This window comes from Rana temporaria, chromosome 4 (genome assembly GCF_905171775.1).
Source record: "Rana temporaria chromosome 4, aRanTem1.1, whole genome shotgun sequence".
NCBI classification, from domain to species: domain Eukaryota; kingdom Metazoa; phylum Chordata; class Amphibia; order Anura; family Ranidae; genus Rana; species Rana temporaria.
The window spans coordinates 261981244-262005581 of record NC_053492.1 but is presented as its reverse complement, the minus strand read 5'-3'; the positions used below and the strand labels follow the sequence as shown (position 1 = coordinate 262005581).

At 39.8% G+C, this 24338-nt stretch overlaps 1 protein-coding gene across 5 annotated transcripts in view; it reads left to right on the top strand.

Annotated features, from left to right (window-relative positions):
- Positions 1-24338, top strand: part of SCML4 (Scm polycomb group protein like 4) — a 154538-nt gene that overhangs the window by 107914 nt on the left and 22286 nt on the right. For 3 of the 5 annotated variants that reach the window (XM_040350197.1, XM_040350195.1, XM_040350198.1), the window contains 3 exons: positions 17933-18052; positions 21393-21522; positions 22519-22719. In XM_040350197.1, coding sequence (XP_040206131.1) covers positions 17933-18052; positions 21393-21522; positions 22519-22719 — 451 coding nt within the window. The remainder of the gene's footprint in view (positions 1-17932; positions 18053-21392; positions 21523-22518; positions 22720-24338) is intronic. The other 2 variants (XM_040350200.1, XM_040350199.1) reach the window with 1 other exon arrangement.

The following is a 24338-nucleotide window of genomic DNA, read 5'->3' as shown; positions in this document are numbered from 1 at the left end:
CATCAATATTAAAACAATAAAAAGGCTTGAACTACTTCAGTTGTGTGTAATGAATCTAAAATATATGAAAGTCTAATGTTTATCAGTACATTACAGAAAATAATGAACTTTATCACAATATGCTAATTTTTTGAGAACCACCTGTATATATATATATATATATATATATATATATATATATATATATATATATATATATATATACATACATACACAGTTGTGCCCATAAGTTTACATACCCTGGCATAATTTATGATTTATTGGCCATTTTTCAGAGAATATGGATGATAACACAAAAACTTTTATTTTCACTCATGGTTAGTGTTTGGCTGAAGCCATTTATTATCAATCCACTGTGTTTACTCTCTTTAAATCATAATGACAACAGAAAATACCCAAATGACCCTGATCAAAAGTTTACATACCCCGATTCTTAATACGGTGTATTGTCCCTTTTAATCACTTAACGCCCGCCGCACGCCTATTTACGTCCACAGAATGGCACGTACAGGCAGATGGGTGTATATATACGTCCCCGCCTTCTATCGGGTCAGGGGTCCGATCGATACCCCCTCCGCTGCGTGCGGCGGGCGGATTCCCGCGGGGAGCGATCCGGGACGATGGCGCGGCTATTCGTTTATAGCCGCCCTGTCGCGATCGCTCCCCGAAGCTGAAGAACGAGGAGAGCCATATGTAAACACGGCTTCCCCGTGCTTCACTGTGGCGGCTGCATCGATCGAGTGATCCCTTTTATAGGGAGACTCGATCGATGACGTCAGTCCTACAGCCACACCCCCCTACAGTTGTAAACACACACTAGGTGAACCCTAACTCCTACAGCGCCCCCTGTGGTTAACTCCTAAACTGCAACTGTCATTTTCACAATAAACAATGCAATTTAAATGCATTTTTTGCTGTGAAAATGACAATGGTCCCAAAAATGTGTCAAAATTGTCCGAAGTGTCCGCCATAATGTCGCAGTCCCGAAAAAAATCGCTGATCGCCGCCAATAGTAGTAAAAAATTTCTTTTTTATAAAAATGCAAAAAAACTATCCCCTATTTTGTAAACGCTATAAATTTTGCGCAAACCAATCGATAAACACTTATTGCGATTCTTTTTACCAAAAATAGGTAGAAGAATACGTATCGGCCTAAACTGAGGAAAAAAATTAAATTTATATACGTTTTTGGGGGATATTTATTATAGCAAAAAGTAAAAAATATTGCATTTTTTTCAAAATTGTCGCTCTATTTTTGTTTATAGCGCAAAAAATAAAAACCGCAGAGGTGATCAAATACCCCCAAAAGAAAGCTCTATTTGTGGGGAAAAAAGGACGCCAATTTTGTTTGGGAGCCACGTCGCACGACCGCGCAATTGTCTGTTAAAGCGACGCAGTGCCGAATCGCAAAACCTGGCCTGGGCATTTAGCAACAAAATGGTCCGGGGCTTAAGTGGTTAACATCAACGACAGCTTAAAGTCTTATGTGGTACAGGCATACCCCACTTTTAAGTACACAATGGGGTTTATTTACTAAAGCTGGAAAGCAGAAAATCAGGCTCACTTCTGCATATAAACCAATGAGCTTCTAACCCTAGCTTGTTCAATTAAAGGGGTTGTAAAGGTAAAAAAAAAAAATCCTAAATAGCTTCCTTTACCTCAGTGCAGTCCTCCTTCACTTACCTCATCCTTCAATTTTGCTTTTAAATGTCCTTATTTCTTCTGAGAAAATGCTCACTTCCTGTTCTTCTGTACACTCCACACAGTAATGCAAGGCTTTCTCCCTGGTGTGTAGTGTCATGCTCGCCCCATCTCTTGGATAACAGGAGAGTCAGAACGCCCTCTAACACACAGCTCCTTTCTCTATATGCAATGTAGAGAGCGTCCTGGTTCTCCTGTAGTCCAGGGGAGGGGGCGAGAACGACACTCCACACCAGGGAGAAAGCCTTGCGTTACTGTGTGGAGTTACAGACAGAAAAACAGGAAGTGAGCATTTCTCAGAAGAAATAAGGACATTTAAAAGAAGAATTGAAGGATGAGGTAAGTGAAGGAGGACTGCACTAAGGAAAAGGAAGCTATTTAGGAAAAAAATATATTTACCTTTACAACCCCTTTAAGCCTGGTAATAAAACCTGGAAGCTCATTGGTTTCTGTGCAGAAGTGAGCCTGATTTTGCGCTTTCCAGCATTAGTAAATAAACCCCATTGTGTACTTAAAAGTGGGTTATGCCTGTGTTTGTGGTATTTGTGGATGAGGCTCTTTATCTTCTCAGATGGTAAAGCTGCCCATTCCTCTTGGCAAAAAGCACCCAGTTCCTGAAAATTCTTGGGCTGTCTTGCATGAACTGCACGTTTGAGATCTCCCCAGAGTGACTCAATGATATTGAGGTCAGGAGACTGAGATGACCACTCCAGAACCTTAACTTTATTCTGCTGTAGCCAATGACAGGTCAACTTGACCTTGTGTTTTGGATCATTGTGATGTTGGAATGTCCAAGTACGTCCCATGCGCAGCTTCCTGGCTGATGAATGCAATTGTTCCTCCAGTATTTTTTGATAACATACTGCATTCCTCCTGCCATCAATTTTGACCAAATTTCCTGTGCCTTTGTAGCTCACACATACCCAAAACATCAGCGATCAACCTCCACGTTTCGCAGTAGGAATGGTGTACATTTCATCTTAGGCTTTGTTGACTCCAAATGTGGCCAAAAAGCTCAATTTTGGTCTCACCACTCCAAATGACTTTGTGCCAGAAGCGTTGAGGCTTGTCTCTGTGCTGTTTGGCATATTGTAAGTGGGATACTTTGTGGCATTTGCGTAGTAATCGCTTTCTTCTGGTGACTCGACCATGCAGCCCATCTTTTTTTCAAGTGCCTCTTTGTTGTGCATCTTGAAACAGCCACACCACATGTTTTCAGAGAGTCCTGTATTTCACCTGAAGTTATTTGTGTGTTTTTCTTTACACCCCGAACAATTTTCCTGGCAGTTGCGGCTGAAATTTTAGTTGGTCTACCTGACCGAGTTTTGGTTTCAACAGAACCCCTCATTTTCCACTTCTTAATTAGAGTTTGAACACTGCTGATTGTTATTCTCAATTCCTTGGATATCTTTTTATATCCCTTTCCTGTTTTATACAGTTCAAATACCTTTTCCTGCAGATCCTTTAACAATTATTTTGCTTTCCCCATGACTCAGAATCCAGAAACGTCAGTGCAGCACTGGATGAAAGATGCAAGGGTCTGTCAGGAGTCCAGAAACTCATTGACCTTTTATACACACACACTAATTACAAGCAAACAGTTCACAGGTGAGGATAATTACATTTAATAGCCATTCAAACCCCTTTGCGTCAACATGTGTGCATGTTATCAGGTCAAAATCACCAGGGTATGTAAACTTTTGATCAGGGTGATTTGGGTAAATAAATGTAAATCCAACTCACTTTGTTGGTTCTGGAGCTTGGTTCTAACAAGTGATAATGCCCTCTTTGTTATATAAATGATAGCTGTATTTGGAATTTAAATAGTAAAGTTTGTGATTGAGTTGAGCTGTTCTGAAAGTGACCCCCCAACATTGTTACACACTGTGAAGAAGGTGAAAAAAAACATTCTTCCATTAATATGAATGCAGTCAAGCTCTGAATATAGTAAATGACCAATCTGACATTGCCCTAAAGCTAACACACAGGCCTTTTTGTTTCTATTTTTTTTTTTCCAAAGTTGTATCCATCAATTTCTAAACCCTACTGCGCAGGGATTCTTTTTAGTGTGCTCACTTGATTAATTTTCCAAATTGTTTCTGCTTTTTACAACACCCACTTTGACAATTTTTTGTGCTATCCTTTTCTAAATGTCACAGATTATTCAAACTGTTTATTTTAACTCATCAGGATTAGGCAATCCATGAAGCTCTCAATGGGTCTATCAGATGGTAAAGCTGCCCATTCCTCTTGGCAAAAAGCCCCCAGTTCCTGAAAATTCTTGGGCTGTCTTGCATGAACTGCACGTTTGAGATCTCCCCAGAGTGACTCAATGATATTGAGGTCAGGAGACTGAGATGACCACTCCAGAACCTTAACTTTATTCTGCTGTAGCCAATGACAGGTCAACTTGACCTTGTGTTTTGGATCATTGTGATGTTGGAATGTCCAAGTACGTCCCATGCGCAGCTTCCTGGCTGATGAATGCAATTGTTCCTCCAGTATTTTTTGATAACATACTGCATTCCTCCTGCCATCAATTTTGACCAAATTTCCTGTGTCTTTGTAGCTCACACATACCCAAAACATCAGCGATCAACCTCCACGTTTCGCAGTAGGAATGGTGTACATTTCATCTTAGGCCTTGTTGACTCCAAATGTAGCCTTTATGGTTGTGGCCAAAAAGCTCAATTTTGGTCTCATCACTCCAAATGACTTTGTGCCAGAAGCTTTGAGGCTTGTCTCTGTGCTGTTTGGCATATTGTAAGTGGGATACTTTGTGGCATTTGCGTAGTAATCGCTTTCTTCTGGTGACTCGACCATGCAGCCCATCTTTTTTCAAGTGCCTCTTTATTGTGCATCTTGAAACAGCCACACCACATGTTTTCAGAGAGTCCTGTATTTCACCTGAAGTTATTTGTGTGTTTTTCTTTACACCCCGAACAATTTTCCTAGCAGTTGCGGCTGAAATTTTAGTTGGTCTACCTGACCGAGTTTTGGTTTCAACAGAACCCCTCATTTTCCACTTCTTAATTAGAGTTTGAACACTGCTGATTGTTATTCTCAATTCCTTGGATATCTTTTTATATCCCTTTCCTGTTTTATACAGTTCAAATACCTTTTCCTGCAGATCCTTTAACAATTATTTTGCTTTCCCCATGACTCAGAATCCAGAAATGTCAGTGCAGCACTGGTTAAAAGATGCAATGCAATTTCTAAACCCTACTGCGCAGGGATTCTTTTTAGTGTGCTCACTTGATTAATTTTCCAAATTGTTTCTGCTTTTTACAACACCCACTTTGACAATTTTTTGTGCTATCCTTTTCTAAATGCCACAGATTATTCAAACTGTTTATTTTAACTCATCAGGATTAGGCAATCCATGAAGCTCTCAATGGGTCTATCACCATGGTTACAAAATTGAATTTGTAAAACCTACGCTGACTGTCTAAAGTCTGAATCCCATTAATATTTTTCACTTGCATTCTCTGTGATGTAATTCCTGTGATTTCTCTTTTTTCATCATACAAATTTGATTTAAGCAGCCACTACAAAGCATTGTACAGTACAGGATATCAATTGCTTGTTTTCCCTTGTGCCAGCTACCATGACACAAGATGTGTATGATCTAAAACAGGATAAGAGATAAACTAATGTAAAAATAAATTATTTTAAAGAATCCGTTTTCCATATTTTTCGTCATCCTGTCCCAACATAATTTATGATTTCTTGGCCATTTTCGGGAGAATATGAATGATAACACAAAAACTTTTCTTTCACTCTTAGTGTTTGGCTCTTTTTAAATCGTAATGGCAACAGAAACTACCCAAATGACCCTGATCAAAAGTTTACAGACCCCAGTTCTTAATACTGAGTTTTGTCCCCTTTAACATCAATGACAGCTTGAAGTCTTTTGTGGTATTTGTGGATTAGGCTCTTTATCTACTCAGATGGTAAAGCTGCCCATTCCTCTTGGCAAAAAGCCTCCAGTTCCTGTAAATTTTTGGGCTGTCTTACATGAACTACACGTTTGAGATCTCCCCAGAGTGGCTCAATGATATTTAGGTTAGGAGACTGCGATGGCCACTCCAGAACCTTTACTTTATTCTGCTGTAGTCAATGACAGGTCGACTTGGCCTTGTGTTTTGGATCATTGTGATGTTGGAATGTCCAAGTACATCCCATGCGCAGCTTCTTGGCTGATGAATGTAAATGTTCCTCCAGTATTTTTTGATAGTATACTGCATTCATCTTGCCAACAATTTTGACCAAATTTCCTGTGCCTTTGTAGCTCACACATCCCCAAAACATCAGCGATCCACCTTCGTACCTTTCATCATATGCCTTGTTGACTCCTCTCCAAATGTAGCTTTTATGGTTGTGCCCAAAAAGCTCAATTTTCATCGCATCACTCCAAATGACTTTGTGCCAGAAGGTTTTAGGCTTGTCTCTGTGCTGTTTGGGGTATTGTAAGTGGGATACTTTGCGTAGTAATGGCTTTCTTCTGGCGACTCGACCATGCAGCCCATCTTTCTTCAAGTGCCTCCTTATTGTGCATCTTGAAACAACCACACCACATGTTTTCAGAGAGTCCTGTATTTCACCTGAAGTTATTTGTTGGTTTTTCTTTACAATTTTCATTGTAGTTGTGACTGAAATTTTAGTTGGTCTACCTGACTGTGGTTTGGTTTCAACAGAACCCCTCATTTTCCACTTCTTGATTAGAGTTTGAACACTGCTGATTGTCATTCTCGATTCCTTGGATATCTTTTTATATCCCTTTCCTGTTTTATATAGCTCAACTACTTTTTCCCGCAGATCCTTTGACAATTCTTTTGCTTTTCCCATGACTCAGAATCCAGAAATGTCAGTGCAGCACTGGTTGAAAGATGCAATGGTCTGTCAGTATTCCAGAAACACATTGACCTTTTATACACACACACTAATTACAAGCAAACAGATCACAGGTGAGGATGGTTACCTTTAATAGCCATTCAACTTGTGTGCATGTTATCAGGCCAAAATCACCAGGGTATGTAAACTTTTGATCGGGGTCATTTGGGTAGTTTCTGTTGCCATTATGACTTAAAAAGAGTAGACACAGTTGACTGATAATAAATGGCTTCAGCCAAACACTAACCATGAGTGAAAGAAATGTTTTTGTATTATCATTACTATTCTTTGAAAAATGGCCAAGAAATCATAAATTCTGCCAGGGCACGTAAACTTAGGAGCACAACTGTAAAAATGTATATACTGATGTATATACTCGATGCAGGGCTCTGGACACATGGATTTCAATGTTTTTTTTTTTAGCACATGATTAGTCATTACAATACCTTTACAACATGTACATACAAACAATTCCTTTTATTACAGTATAAATAAACAGCTCCTAAAATCTAATTCTATTCTCTAAAAAAAATGCAACAAATTATCCTTTCATTTTATTATTATGGTTCTAAATATTATACAATATTATACATAAATAGGCTATACAGTTCAAACACCATATTTTAAATTTCACTTATTTACAGATATATCATCCTTACCTTGTAAAGATACCCACTTTCTCATTGACTCTGAAGGGCATAAAGCTTTCTCTGGTTTGTCTAGTTTTGAAGTGGAAAGAATACAAGTACAGTAAAAGAACGATAAACCTGGTCATATTTTCAAACTATCACCCATTTGCACCTCCATTTTAGGCTTGAAATTTCTGACTGGGCTGTCAAAGCCCCAAACTTTTATTACCTAAAGGCAATGACGACATCCAACCCATGACACCCCCCCCCCCACGCGTGCACGGGAAATTGACATGAAGGAAGCAACGATCAGAGGCCTTACCTTAGGAGTACTCTATGTTGGCATGACAATTCTTCCTGTGCCTACATTCACAAGCCCAAGCCCACCCTTTTTTTAAGCCAATTAGAGCCTGAAGCTTTAATCACGTGTTTAAAAAATAAAACATTGAAATCCATGCGTCTGGTGCCCTGCATGTAGATTAGGGGGGCCGCCACTGCCTAAAAGGGCATACCTGTGGGGTAATCAAGACCAGCTTTTTTCTGCATTTTGGGTGAATGAGGTAAACTAGCCTGTGCTTCTCGAAATATCTGCCAATATGACATAATTTAAAATAAAATTGTAATAAGAAAGGAAGATAGCTGCAAGTTTGAAAATGCGTCAAAGAAATAAAGATATTAAAGAGTGTTAGTAAAGAACACAAAATATATATAATAATGTTTTTATATAGCCCATTTTTAGTATAAAAAAGAAGAGAGGAGCCTCTAAGTTTAGTAACATGGTTACATTTAATGAAAGGTACAACATTTAGCAACTTATTGCTACACTTAGGCCGTGTACACACCATCGGTCCAAACCGATGAAAATGGACTGAAGTTCAGTTTCACCGGTCCAAACCGTCCGTGTGTACGCCCCATCGGTCTGTTGTCCTTCGGACAAAAATTAGAGAACTTGCTTTAAAATCGAACTGATGGACCGCTGACCGATAGGTCCAAACCGATGGTTAGTACACAAAAGCATCGGTTCAAAACCCGCGCATGCTCAAAATCAAGTCGACGCATGCTTGGAAGCATTGAACTTCGTTTTTTTCAGCACGTCGTGTGTTTTACGTCACCGCGTTCTGACCCAATCGGTTTTTTAAACAATGGTGTGTATGCACATCAGACCATCAGTCTGCTTCAGCGGTGAACCGATGAAAACGGTCTGTCGGACCATTCTCATCGGATGGACTGACCGTGTGTACGCGGCCACAGAGGTGCCTCTCTTCTCTTTTATACCCTGTAAAAAATGCTTTGATATACAAGTGCTTTGGATTACAAGCATGTTTTTGGAACGAATTAAGCTCGCAAACCAAGGTTTTACTGTAATGTGCACAAGAGCAGAGGCTCCTTAGTCTTTCTCCTTCCACATTGGCTTATTGGCAGCAGCAAGAACCAGTGGCTCCCACTGCTGTCAATCACAGCCAGTATTGAAACACACAAAGTCGGCTCAGGTGTGAGCCTGCATAAGTGCCCCCATCACAAGCAGCTTGCTATGGGGACACTTAGTGGGAGGGAGGAGCCAGAATCACCAGCAAGGGAACCTGAGAAGTGGAGGATCAGGGCTGCTCTGTGCAAAACCGTTGCACAGAGCAGGTGTGTATGGCTTGTTTGTTATTTAAAAAATAAATAAAATTGTGAGCCTTTACAATCACTTTAACCACTTGCCGACCGCCTAACGTGTATATATGTTGGCAGAATGGCTCGTGTTTTTAAAGCAACGTACCTGCACGTTTCTTTAAAAAATCCACCGTGCAGGCACGCATGCCCGCCGCAAGCTCCTTGACATGCCTGCGGGATTCGTGGACTCGATGTCCGCCAGTGTCCCGCGATCGTGTCACGGAGCTGCAGAAAGGGGAAATGCCTGTGTAAACAAGGCATTTCCCTGTTCTGCCCAGTGACAGGACAGTGATCTACTGCTCCCTGTCATCGGGAGCAGTGATCATTGTCATGTCACTCGTAGCCCAGCCCCCCCCCACAGTTAGAATCACTCCCTAGGACACACTTAACCCCTTCCTCGCCCCTAGTGGTTAAGCCCTTCCAGTGTAATTTACACAGTAATCAGTGCATTTTTATAGCACTGATTGCAAAAGTGTCCGATGTGTCCGCCATATTGTCACAGTCACGATAAAAATCGCAGATCGCCGCCATTATTAGTAAAAAATAAAATAATCATATAAATGCCATAAAACTATTCCCTATTTTGTAGACGCTATAACTTTTGCGCAAACCAATTAATATGCGTTTATTGCAATTTTTTTACCAAAAATATGTGCAAAAATACATATCGACCTAAACTGAGAATTTTTTTTTTTTATATATTTATTTTTGGGGGATATTTATTATGGGAAAAAAGTTAAAAATATTGTTTTTTTTCAAAATTGTCGCTTATTTTTGTTTATAGTGCTAAAAAATAAAAAACGTTGCACGAATGCGCAATTGTCTGTTAAAGCGACGCAGTGCCGAATCGCAAAAAGTGCTCTGGTCAGGAAGGGGGTCAATTCTTCCGGGGCTGAAGTGGTTAAATGTTCCCCTTTTGCTAGTTGCTAGGCTGTAATGCTGAAAAAAAAGTGTTAATACTTTTTTGAGTCACTGACTTGGAGAAAGCATGCAGCCAATAAACTCATAACTTCTGATCTGCATATGTGTTCTGGTCCAGTAACTCAGAAAACAGAAGCCACTGAATTAGCATAGATTCCAGGCAACCAAGGAGTCAAAAACAGCCCTATTGGTTTAATTTACACCAGCTGCATTTAACCACTTCAATACCGGGCATTTTCACCCCTGTCCTGCCCAGGCCAATTTTCACCTTTCAGCACTGTGACGCTTTGAATGACAATTGCACAGTTGTGCAACGTGGCTCCCAAACAAAATTGACATCCTTTTTGATCACCTCTGTGGTTTTTATTTTTTGCGCTATAAACAAAAAAAGACTGAAAATGTTGAAAAAAATACAATATTTTTTACTTTTTGCTATAATAAATATCCCAATTTTTTTTTCAGTTTAGGCCGATATGTATTCTTTTACATATTTTTGGTAAAAAAAATGCAATAAGCGTATAGTGATTATTTTGCGCAAAAGTTATAGCGCCTACAAAATAGGGGATAGATTTATGATTTTTTTTATTTATTTTTTTACTAGTAATGGCGACGATCAGCGATTTGAGTCAGGCCTGCGATATTGCAGCAGACAGTTCGAACACTTTTGACACTATTTTTGGACCATTCACGTTTATACAGCAAACAGTGCTATAAATATGCTGTACAAATGTGACTGGCAGGGAAGGGGTTAACACTAGGGGGCGATCAAGGGGTTAAATGTTTTTCCTATTGAGTGATTCTAACTGTGTGGGGAGGGGACCAAGTGTACAAGGGACACACCATCGGCCTTCTCTCCCTGACAGGACGTGGATCTCTGTGTTTACACACAGAGATCCACGTCCCTGGCTCTGTAACTGCCGATCGCGGGTACCCGGCATTGCGGCGGCCAGGCACGCACATCGGCACCCGCGGGACGCGGCGGGCACGTGCGCATGCGCCGCTGGTGGCCAGGAGGCGTGAGAACGCCATCTTGTGGACGTCATATGACAATACGCCAGTATTAAAGTGGTTAATCCAAGCCCTAACATAAGCCAGTTAGCCATATTAAATGTAGTGTGCATGAATATAACTAAATTTAGGGCAAGTCTGTTTCATGAACACATATACACAAAAATGACACTTTTGAAAACACTAAATGTGTACAATAATAATAGTGCTAAAAAATAACAATTGCTGAATGTAAATCGAGAGTATTGAAATCAAATTACAGTATTGGCGGGACATACCACTCTATTTGCTCCAGATTCAGTAATCCCAGTAATAAGGATGGAAGGAATATCACCAAGTATTTGTTAGAAAATTGTCTCACCCAATTTTTTGTTTGCAAGAAGGCATGAGTGATTTTGTATACAGTGCTCAGGTGAGAGAGGGAACCTAGAAGTGCAGATTGTAGTTACACTATTTTAACTAATTAAAAAAGACTAATACCACAATACCTGCTGCAGTCCAGAACTGCCACCTCACATCATTTATCAAAGGGGCATGCATATACACAACTGCTACACAAAAGCTGCACAACAATAAAATGATACCATTTCTTTAAAGAACGTTAATAACATGCTATAAAACAATATATCCATCTTGGAACCATAACATACTTCATAAGTGTTTCTAATAGTCCAAATAAATTTATAGGTAGGTTATTAGAAGTTTGTAAACGAGTACCAATATACCAACTTTGATACAGAGGAGTTGATTAACGAAAGGCAAATAGACTAAAAATAAAAATAATCCTGCGCTTAGGATAATAAATAGAAAAATCTGCTGCCCCCCCTAATAGAATACCCAAAGGCAAGGGGGTACTAAGGAAAAAGGAAGAAAGAGATGGGGGTAATGGCACTGCCTGGCCCTAAAGAGTGATCTTAAAAGGACCAATAAGAGTAGGAACTGTTGTCCTATTGAAGATATATATGTATATTATTGTATTGCTCAAAAGATAGTCTTACATATGTGTGAAAGACTAATAAAATACAAATAAACAGTGATCGTGTAATGCTATCAATAACACGACAGGTGATCTTGAGGTGACTTCAGGTGCTCCCCCACAAGGGTCCCCACTCACCAGCTCCAATCACCCCTCCAGGAGTATACAGCATATAAATCAGATCTCCTAGGCTTCCACTCTTCTGTTTCTCCGCTCACCAGATTAGTTGTGTGCAGGCTTAAGTGTTGGAGCGTTGGAACGCACGCTGCGATCTCAAGCCTGGCTTACATACTGTGCCCGCTTTTTACTCTGCAAACGCCTGCATAGACAGGAAGCAGACACTTTTTACTCAGTTTTATGTATATATTTTTAATGGTGGCAGTTAATAAAATAATTTTTTGATACTACACCATGGGAGCCATACTTTTTTCTTTCTGAGGTAATTGGAGACTTGCTGTTGCCAACTTTCTGAGCTTAAGCCTGCACACAACTAATCTGGTGAGCGGAGGAACAGAACAGTGGAAGCCCAGGAGATCTGATTTATATGCTGTATACCCCTGGAGGGGTGATTGGAGCTGGTCAGTGGGGACCCTTGTGGGGGAGCACCTGTAGTCACCTCAAGATCACCTGTCGTGTTATAAAGCATATTCACTGTGAGATCACGCACCGACTTGAATATAGATGAATGGAACTTCAATACTGATTAATCATTGAACATTCAATATCACTTTATTGGACTTTTTTGGAGTTGTTTTTACAAATTATTGGTTAATTTATTTTTGAGGGATATTTTTTATGCAATGTGGAATGTCCTCTTGACATAAAGTTTTTGTCACTCATGGCACAACGTTAAGCAGCATTTGCTGGTTTGCATCATTATTATTTCACTTTATCACTTATACCTATAGCCTTCTTATAGTAGTCACAGTTATAAGGATTGATGCCTACACTGATATATCATAAAGAGATTTAAGGCTTACCCATATTGATAGCACTACACGATCACTGTTTATTTGTAATGTATTAGTCTTTCACACATACGTAAGACTATCTTTTGAGGAATACAATAATATACATATATATCTTCAATAGGACAACAGTTCCTACTCTTATTGGTCCTTTTAAGATCACTCTTTAGGGCCAGGCAGCACAATTACCCCCAAAGGCAAATAGACTGTCCACTTTGCAAGGGAATGTTCCCTTAGCTTAGTGAATGAGGTGAAGTTCTTCCGATTTCCAATATTCAGTCATGTGCATGCAAAATAATGTTTATTTTTTTACTTGATTAGATATTGTTTGCATAGTTAATTTGCACCACATTCACTAAACCAATGGATGTAGCCCTTTGCTTGCTTTTATCCAGCCCTTGGTGCAATAGTTCATCCTCTGACACCAATTATAGGACATAATGCCCCACACTGACACCAATGGTGGGGCATTGTTCCTCCCAGTGACACCAACAAGGGGGCATGAATCTTCCCACCCAATGACACAAACGATGGGGCACATTTCCTTCCACTGACATAAAAAAATCAGCATTGTTTACTCCCACTGATTTTGGGACATTTTTTACTTCCTGCCCCTCTAAAGTCTGAATGATAGTAAACTGGCCCTTTGAAAAAAAATTGACAAGATCTAGTCAACCTGGTTGGATGGCAGAAATGTTATCCTATGATTGGGAAGCCATTGTCCGGTCCCTGACAAGGGGGCTGTGAACTGCTTCCTCCTCCTTATCTAAGTGACTTGATGAGAGGTTTTAAAATATCTCATCCTGGTCTTAGTCCATGGGATTCAATATTGAGTTGGCCCACCATTTGCAGCTATAAAAACTTCAACTCTTCAAGGAAGGCTGTACACAAGGTTTAGAAGTGTGTCTATTTGAATGTTTGACCATACTGTATATGCAAAGCAAATGGTTCTGAAAGTCACTGCAGATATATGAATCCAGATCTGAGTGCCTGCATTTCAAGTCAGCTGCTTTTTTATTGCTAATGCCGCGTACACACGATCGGTTTGTCTGATGAAAACGGTCTGATGGACCATTTTCATCAGACTAACCGATCGTGTGTGGGCCCCATCGTTTTTTTTTCCATCGGTTAAAAAACTAGGAACTTGTTTTAAAATTATCTGATGGTTAACTAACCGATAGGAAAAAAACGATCGTCTGTAGCCACGTCCATCGGTTAAAAATGCTCAGACTAAATTAGGGGACGGGAGCGCTTGTTCTGGTAAAACTAGCGTTCGTTATGGAGATAGCACATTCATCACGCTGTAACAGACAGAAAAGCGCAAAATGTCTTTTACTAACACGAAATCAGCTAAAGCAGCCCCAAGGGTGGCACCATTGGATTTGAACTTTCCCTTTATAGTGCGTTCTGACACGATCGTTTTTTAACCGATGGTGTGTAGGCACGACTGATCATCGGTCAGCTTCATCGGATAACTGATGAAAAAATCCATCAGTTCGTTTTCATCGGATGGACCGATCGTGTGTACAGGGCATTACAGTTAGCTTCTCTTTTAAAAAAAACATAGAGGCTGCCATTGCCTACCACCAAAAGTTCTAGTTATAACTGACCTGAGGCAAGTATACAGAATAGGACTTTGACTTTTTTATAGCTTTACTGATCCTGTTTCAGGTTACTGAAACAGCTGGGAATTTAGGGCCAGATTCAGGTACAAATGCGGCGGCGTAACGTATCGTCTTTACGTTACACTGCCGCAAGTTTTTCTCGTAAGTGCTTGATCCACAAAGCTCTTGAGCATAAACCTGCAGCGGAGTAACGTAAAGACGTCCGGCGCAAGCCCGCCTAATTTAAATGGGGCGTGTACCATTTAAATTAGGCGCGCTCCCGCGCCGAACGTTCTGCGCATTTTCCGTTAGTAAATTTCCCGACGTGCTTTGCGCGAAATTACGGCGCCCCGACGTGTTTGTGAATGGCGACGTGCGTAACGTACTTACGCCGAAAAAAAAAAAAAATTTGACGCGGGAATGACGGCCATACTTTAACATGGCTGGTGTAAAGTTTAGCCATGAAAAAGATTGCTTAACTTTGCGACGGGAAAAAACGACGTTACGCACGCGAGTAGCTTCGTGGATCGCCGTAAAAGCAAATTTGCATACCCGACGCTGGAAAACGACGCAAACTCCACCCAGCGGCCGAAGTATTGCAGCCTAAGATCCGAAGGCGTACGAAGCAGTAAGCCTGTCGGATCTTAGCCAAAAGCCGTTGTATCTTGTTTGTGAATCACAAATTAAGATACGACGCTGCAAATTTGAAAATACGCCGGAGTATCTACTGATACTCCGGCGTATTTGTTCTGTGAATCTGGCCCTTAGTATTTTTAGAATTAGGTCAGTACTGGCACCCCCAATAAAGTTTATGTTGATCTCTCGCCAGAATGGCTGTATTGAGCCACTGCTTCAACCTTTGTTATTGTGAGCAGGTTCATAAAGTGGACACTGCTACCGAAAACTTAGTAGAGTTTGTGATTTAAAAAAAAATCTAAATTGTAAGGTTCAATGCACATGAAAAAATATTCTTAACAGTTGCATCTTTCAGCTTTGTGCTTTTTCTAAAGTAACATCCAACCTTCATGATGAAAAACATAGGCTGTCATGCATAGGTCAACAACAGTGAATATCCATTTGTCCATTTGTCTGCAGAGCTGCGCTAACAGACCAGTGCTCAATGTCCACTTCAAAATCTGTAAATACGATAGTCAGCACTCAAAAATCTACCTGCTACAGCATTTTTGGAACACAGTTATGAAGGCCTCGTGCACACGACCGAGTTTCTTGGCAAAAACCAGCAAGAAACTTGCTGGGAGATATTTTTTTGCCGAGGAAACCGGTCGTGTGTACATTTTCGTCGAGGAAACTGTCGAGAAACTCGACGAGCCAAAAAGAAAGCATGTTCTCTATTTCCTTGACGGGAATGGAGAAAATTGGCTTGTCGAGTTTCTCGATGGCTTCACAAGGAACTCGACGAGCAAAACGATGTGTTTCGCCCATCGAGTTTCTCGGTCGTGTGTACGAGGCCTCACAGAAAGCACAACAGGTTGTCAACCTTTCTTAAGCGATATGAGATATTGCTTAAAAGCACCTAGATACAGGTGGTTATGTGGTTTATCCCCAAGATTATAATATTAAGTTTATTTCATTACAGCCTGATTTTTGGAAAAAAAAAATATTTTATTGTAGTTATTACGCTTTACATTCTTCCGCATATGGTCACACAGTATGCTTCATTTGTTGAGACATTGTGCTTTCGGCTGATTACAGTGCATTCAAATCTGAGAAATTGCTGGTGCATCCAAACCATACAGCATTTTTCATGCTGCTGGAATAACTACCTGTATTTAAAGCCCAACTTCTGTCATTTTTATTAATTTTAATTAGGACAGAACAGGGAAAGGTAGGAGTCTCTGACTGGTTTGTAATGTTGTCTTGTTCCTCATGTGGAGATTTTCTCTCAAGCCTCGTACACACGACCGAGTTTCTCGAAACTTGCTGGGAGATATTTTTTTTTGCCGAGGAAACCGGTCGTTTCCCTTGATGGGAATGGAGAAAATTGGCTTGTCGAGTTCTTCGACAGCCTAACAAGGAACTCGACGAGGAAAACGATGTGTTTCGCCCGTCGAGTTTCTCGGTCGTGTGTACGAGGCTTCACTCTCTGTCAGCACAGGAACTGATGGGAAATCACTTCTGTGATTTCTCATGGAGTAAATATAAAAATACATGTAAGTAAGAAAGGGTTAAAACAATATAAATTTTTGATTCCTGTGCCTTTTCATCCTGCCACACCCTGTATTTTTAGTATAGGTATCACAGAGACAGGGATTGAGGGGAAATCTCTCCAAAAGGTTCACAAACCGATATAAAAATCAAATAATAGAAATGTTTTTTATATTTTTTTAATTGTTTATTTATAACCGGGAAGAAGCCCAGATGGGCCGACATAGTACAAAGTAAGACATATTACCCGACATCACATTAACAGGCTATGCTACAAAATGTCATATCATGTCATATCAACTTAAACAGCATCTCTGGCCACGTGAAATATGCGGCAAGATAAGGCGTCGGTGCCCCATGGGCTCCATTCCCACATCTTCTATTTTTCCCCTCTGAGGGGCCCCCCCGGTTGTGGGGGCTGGATCAGGAGGTGGAGCAGGAAGAGCCCGCTAACGAGAAACCAGAGCGAACAATAGGAATGGAAACCAAGAGAGGTAGAAAGGTATATAGAAGGTGGGGGGGGGGGGGAGTGCTTGTACCCACAAGCATGGAGTGCTGGTGGAGCTCTCTGATGATGCATGCAAATCACACTGCACCCGTACTATCTGACAACGGGTGGTAGTGTAAAGCGGAACACACCCTCACACACTGGCAATGGGCTCTTGCAGCGCTTGGCCCTCGGCCGAGCATATAAATATGTTCCACTGTTGCCAGGTGTTGAAGAATGTTTCTTGCCTGTTTTGCGCTGTAAGGATGAGGTCCTCCATGCGTTTTATTTCCTCTACTTTCGAGATCCAAAGGGACAATGACGGTGGAAGTGTGGCTTTCCAGTGCAGCGGAATGCAGGATTTAGCCACATCCAGCAGGTGTCTGATTCAAATAGAAATTTTAACTCTTTTCAACTCCAAAACTAAAAACATTTTTGGAGTTTAGCTTTTAAGAGCTGTTCGCAGCATCTTGTGTTGCTTGAGAAAGAACATGGTGCACTTCCTGTGATTTCTGCAGTGTACTGATAGAGTGCTGATTTTAGTTTGATGGTTCAAGTGTGCTGACTACATTCTTTAAATCTGAAGCAAGGGAGCACTGGCTGTTGGAGTGGAGCTAAATTCTGGGTAGGTGATCATGTCTACTATAGCCTACATTTACCATGAAGGTATATACCAGCTGTATACATTTGTAAATATGTTAGTATTATGGTATTGGGTGGGATGAGACATCTGCATTGATTCATCAAAATACCTTATTCCAAAGAAATATATGAATTATAGGAACTGAATTTCAAAGTAGAAGGAATACATGCAAATTTGAAAGGTCTTTTTATGGGCTTGCTTTTAGAAATCATTTGTAAAGACAAAAAGGGTGGTGTATCCTAATTGGGAACTGATAGCATTGTTCTCACTTATGTTTTAGTATGTAAAGGCTCCTGTGCCACTGTTCAACTTACCAGATGAAAGGGCCATAGCCAAACCGAAACGTTGTTACTCACTGAATGCCCTCACAATAAATCTTCAAGCACTGAATCTTCAGAGTGTGAGTATTTAATTTTTTTTTTTCAGGATACACCACCAACCTTTAGTCTTTACATACATTATTTCTACATATTTTCATGTATCACCTCCTATATTACTTACTGTACAGCTCTACTTTTAAAACAGGTTGGGGCCAAATTCCCCCCCTTGCACACTGTATCCCTTAGATATTTCCCATGCCTCCTTCTCCACAACCAATATGGCTCAATGAGGAGGTCTTGAGCCCCCAACCCAGCACTGTCTGCGAGAAGAAGTCGCTGGTCGTTCTGAGGTCAGCAGTGGGGCATATCTATAGGATGAGGAGGACAAGTGGAGGAAGTTGACCCCAACGTGTAATAAAATTGGAGCCATATTTTAATTAAGGTGCAACTTGCATCCTACATTTGGATATAATGTTGCAAATTTAAAGTAGAATTCCAGGCAAAAAGAATAATAATCTTAAATGTTATGCCCCTACCATATCCTGCTTTTTTGTATGTACAATTCCCCCTTTTTCCAAATAAATGTAGGTAAAGGGCCTCCCCCCATCTGATGTGTGACCAATATTACTGCATATCTTCTGCTGCCTCGATCACCCTCCTCTCCATTAGCATACTGAGAGTACTGTTCCAAGCTATAAACTCTAAGGCCCCGTACACACGACCAGTTTCCTCGGCAGAATTCAGCTTCCGACCGAGTTTCTCGCTGAATTCTGCCGAGGAAACTGGTCGTGTGTACACTTTCGGCCGAGGAAGCCGACGAGGAGCTCGGCGAGGAAATAGAGAACATGTTCTCTATTTCCTCGTTGTTCTATGGGAGCTCTCGTCCCGCCGAGCTCCTCGGCGGCTTCAGGGCTGAACTGGCCGAGGAACTCGATGTGTTTGGCACGTCGAGTTCCTCGGCCGTGTGTACGAGGCCTTATAGTTTCACACTATTGGCCCTCCCCTCTCTCTCTCTCTCTCTCTCTCTCTCTCTCTCTCTCTCTCTCTCTGAGTCCTGGTCGTACTGGGGATTATAATAAGACAGTACTTAAATACTTATGCAAGCAATATTTAAAAATTAAACTTCATATTTTTAAGAACTGTGTTTAAGTTTTTTTTGTATTTGCCTGTTGTTCTGCTTTAACAGTTAATGATGGGTTGTATTATGTCACAGATGGGGCAAGATGATGTCAATACCTTTTCCTAAAAAGCATATAATAAAGAGTCATAGATACATTTTTGAAACACTTCTAATTGTTGTGTCAAAATATCAGTACTAAGAACTGTAGTTAGCTTTTCATGGCCATGAATAAGATTCAAATCTATGTTTTTATGTGGAGTGTCAAAAGAAATTAGAAACGTGAGTTAAAGTGTAAAAGTATGCAAGATGCCAACATGTTTAAACACACCTACTTCTTCAGAGCTATGAATACAGAGTAAAAGAACCTCTTGAAATATCTAGTAAAATGTATTTTGGCTCTTCACATACAAATATAGATTTCTCACAAGTAAGCTTCCAACCCCTACCATGGTGACTTAATTTTGAGGGGAGCTCATCTATGTCCTTCTAAGGCACTAATCAAGACATGTCACCCCTACTACTCTCACCCACCTGCATTTACTGATGGTTAGAAGGAAGCAACACCGGTTCTTAGTACCTTGAAATATCAGGCACCCGCTGTTTATGTGGTTCTCATGTATCTAAATGTTATTGTATACAGAGATAGCTAACCATATAGCAGTGTTTCTCAATTGCAGTCCTCAGGCCCCCCCCAACAGGTCAGGTTTTCAGGATTTCCCTCAGATGAAAAGGCTGTGGTGATTACTAAGGCAGTGAAATTGATCAAATCACCTGTGCAAAATAATGGAAATCCTGAAAACCTGACCTGTTGGGGGGGCCCGAGGACTGGAATTGAGAAACACTGCCATATAGTGACCACTGTTCTTCCTCTCCCCTGTTTAAGAGATAAGCAAATTTGCATATTAAAAGATGTCCTTTTGGAAAACTTTGGGGAAAAAATGTTAATAGATTATATTTAAGCAGCTTTGTCTTTGGAATTTTACTCCAAAGTTCATCTCTAATATTAGTCAATATTTTGTTACTAAAGTGTGGTTCATTACACAATTAAAACAACAATAATTTTGTATTATCTACTTTAGTATTACTAATTTATATATGATCACGAATATTAGCGATTTATTGATTTATCACTTTGTGATCTAGCGCCCTCTACTTATCCATTTCAACTATTGCAATCAGTATTGTATATGAGGAGCAGCTTTTTATAATTTGTTTTGTATTTTTTGTTTGGCGCTGAATTTCACTTTTTCACAATTAAAACAACAACCCTTATACATGCAAATACATTTTAATGAATTTCTCATTTCATCCCATTCTATTTTCATTTTTAACAATGCTTAATGTAATTTAGTCAAATAGTCTTGATAAACATCTGTGTAATCACTTATTATAATGTTTGAATATAACATACAAGAAGAGGCAAGGCACAGTTCTGTATATTATGAGACAAATAGTATACAACAACCAGTTAGTAATTACTGTTAATTGCTTAGACTGCTTAGAAACTATAAACCAATATGCTGCTTTGAGCTTCTGTACTTTACATACATTGCACATTGCACACTTCAATTGTTTGTTTATCTAGGTACCTGCCCATTGTACCTAAATATATAAACTTTCCCTTAGAGTTTGTCTACACTCTATGTAGTACAAATGCATATGCAAGAAAAATGTATGTATTTCAACGAGCCTAGTTTACGCCTAGTGGTGTAAATGAGCCCTAAACCTTTAATAATACATACGTTAGGCAAGTACACAACCAAACCTTCAACCATGCATGAAGAATGGCACAACATAAAACTGCTAGAATGCGACATGTATATATATTATTTTTAGGTAGTACAGTCTTAAGTTTCATTGTAAATTTGGAATATATTTGGAATAAAGAATCATTAAACAAGATTAGAGACCAAATGCAGTGACACTTTTGTAAAACATAAAAACATATATAAGGACATCTGGTAATTATTGTTCAGGTGTACTTGTCGTTAACAAGGGACGGGGATACTTTAGAGTGAAATGTATAAGTTGACATCTTGCATTGGCTCCCTTCAACCTGGATAACTGATATTGCTTTGAAAGCCATGGTATCATGTTACAGTTTACAATTGCACATATAATAATCGTGACTGCAGAGCAATCTATACAAACTGATATGTTTGTAATTCTTGCTCTTGCAATAATTTGTTCTAATGCAGTCCTCTGTAAACCAAGAATAACCTTTAAATGAATAATTTCATTTTATTTAATGGTGTATATTTTAGTGTTGACATTTTTTTCTAATTTTTAATCTTTTGCAGCTGAAATCTCGTGTTGTAATGACACCATTAGCAATTTCACCACCACGCAGTACCCCAGAGCCAGATATCAGCTCCATTCCTCAGGATGCAGCAACTGTGCCCAATTCCACTATCCCACAGGCACTCACAGGTATAAAATCATGTTAGATAGAAAGCTACAGTATCTGTATTTGGGGTTTGTAGAGATGCCCTTCCACTTCAGGTCACCATCCATGTAATAGTTAAAGCTAAAGTAAGGTACTTTTAGAAATGGCATAACACTTATTTTATGTAAAAAAAAATATATATATATATACATTGGTAACATGTGTCTGAGATTGCTAGAACTTAGAGACAGCTATACTTTCATCCTCATTTATTTCTGCTTGTACTGGAACAAATTGAAAAGGTCAGTTCACCCAAAATGGATATTCTACTTTGCGGTACAGTAAATGCTTGATCATTAAACCACCTGGCTGTTTCCTATATCTGCAAAGGTGGCTGAGATAACCAAAGCTCCAATGTGGACCAGAATAGTTGAACATTATGGCAGGGAGACCTTGCTGTTGGAGCATTCAATACTAATACGAAGGCACCAGGTCCTATGTATAACTAAAATATCGTTTTTAGGTGTACTTGTCCTTGAATAGCAGATTTTACAAATGAGGGATAAAGACTGTAATAGGTTAGATATTTATAATTTTTATTCTGCATACTAAGAATGTATATGTCTAAAGCCCTGTACACACGGGAGACAACGAGCAGTAAAAAAAAAAAACAGCTGACATTCGGCCCGTGTGTCTGTCCGACTGAAGCCGGCCAACTGACCAACTGACTCCCGATCAGAGCTCTCAGCCAATGGCAGAGAGCGCTGATCAGAGTGTTCTGGCGGGGGGATATCCCCTTATCAGAAGGGGAGATTTCTGGACTAACCTAGCATTTTTAGTACAGTGGCTCCTACCAGGGCTGTCAGTTTTTTTTGTGCAATCCACTGAGTTGCACAAAGAAAAATGAATAGGGTGTGCCCAGCTTTAGGTTGATAGTCTTGGACTGAAAAATACTGAACATTTTTTGTATCACTGTCGTAATTCATGTACATTTTGTCTTGGCCATTTCTAACATTACTTTAATTTTCTTTAAATTGCAGTTTGCATTTATGTAAACAAGCAAGGTAACACAGGACCTTACCTTGACAGAAAAAAGGTCCAGCAACTGCCTGATCACTTTGGACCGGAGCGCCCTTCCATGGTATTGCAGCAAGCAGTTCAAGCCTGCATTGACTGTGCTCACCAGCAGAAAAGTGTATTCTCCCTTGTTAAGCAGGGTTATGGAGGAGAAATGGTTTCAGGTAATCCAAGAACTTGCATATCTTGGCATTTGTCATATAATTTATTTTAATGCCATATTCATTGTCCTGTCTGTTTCCATCTTACTGAAGAGCAAACTTGGTCTTTTCACACTGAACTTTTCTTTTGCCCCTTTAGCTAACACACCATTACCCCCCCCCCCCCCCGCCCTGTCTCTACTCCACCATCCACTAACCCAGCTTTTCTCAGCCTATTTTTATTTCATTTTATACTGGGGAACCCTTGGAATTATTTCTTGTCTCTGAAAACCCCTGCTAAAGTATTACCCCTCTAGCACACTTTTGTGTAGTCAGTAAGTTGTAAATATAATAATACATTAAGTAATAGAGAATGTAGTGCATCTAGCATATTTGGCAATCAGAGCAGGTTGTTTTTTTAACACTCCCCTAGGAATATTAGGAACAAAATGTTTCAGTAATAGTCATAAAATGGCACAAATAACAATAATTGTCAAAAAAGAAACACCAGCTGTGAAAATTGCACTTCTTACATTGGTGGTTCATGGACAAGTGTCTTCTTATATTGGTAGTCTGTGCAGTGGTCCTATACATTGGTGGGCAATGGAAGAAAGACCAGTTACAAGAGGGATTTTCAAAAAAATTTCCACACTTTTATATTTTCGTTGGAAACTGTGAATTCTGGAGAAGTAGTAATTGGACGTGTCTGAGAGTGTCATGTGAAATGTGGAGAGACCCCCTAAATGGGGCTTTAAAGGCAACAAAAATATGTAGTAGTCATAGTAGTCAAAAAATGAAGTATTTTAATATACAAAATAGAAATTATACAAAATGAAAATTATACATATAAATTGTTTAAAAACAGTACATGGATGGGTGTCATTGAAAAGTAACATCCATGAAGACGTACACGGCCCTACGCGTTTCGGATTACCCTTCATCAGGGGCCGAAATGTGTGTAGTCAACATATATAGGAACCACTTTTCTAAAAAACAGAAAAAATGCATATGTTACAAATATTACAAAAATGAAAAATGGCAATAAATACATCAAAAGGTGCAGATAAAAACACATACCACTCACAGCGTTTAATCAACCCTGCGCATCCCAGAAAAAGGACACCACTGTTAGGACGCAGAAGATTCCTCTGGATGGAAAATAGGAGGAAGGAAGCCGGCGGTGCAGAATCGCATATAGCAAGATCTCAAGCCCTTATAGTCCCAAAGTGACATGTAATAATATACAAAACCTGTCTATAAATAAGGGACAGGATGAGTATAAATATAGTTAAATACTAAACCATTTACAAAAAGAAATATCTAAAATATATATAAATAACTGCATACCTGAGGTTTGCAGAAGTGTGTCAATATTATATTTGGCCAAAGGTGTCAGTAGAGAGCTAAGCAAAGCTCCAGCCTGTGAATACAATGGATGGCAGATAGGAACAGGCATTAAAATAGAAAAACAAAACACAAGTGAGGATTGAAGGCAAAAATGAATGGAGAGGTCTAGAGTAAAAGGTTGCTTACATGGGATGGACACTCAATATAGCCCAAGGACGTGCCGCTAGTACCACTGCCGTCCAGCAGTGTCTGACATTACTGGGCGGCTGAACGTTTTTATAGGGAAGCAGCAAGGC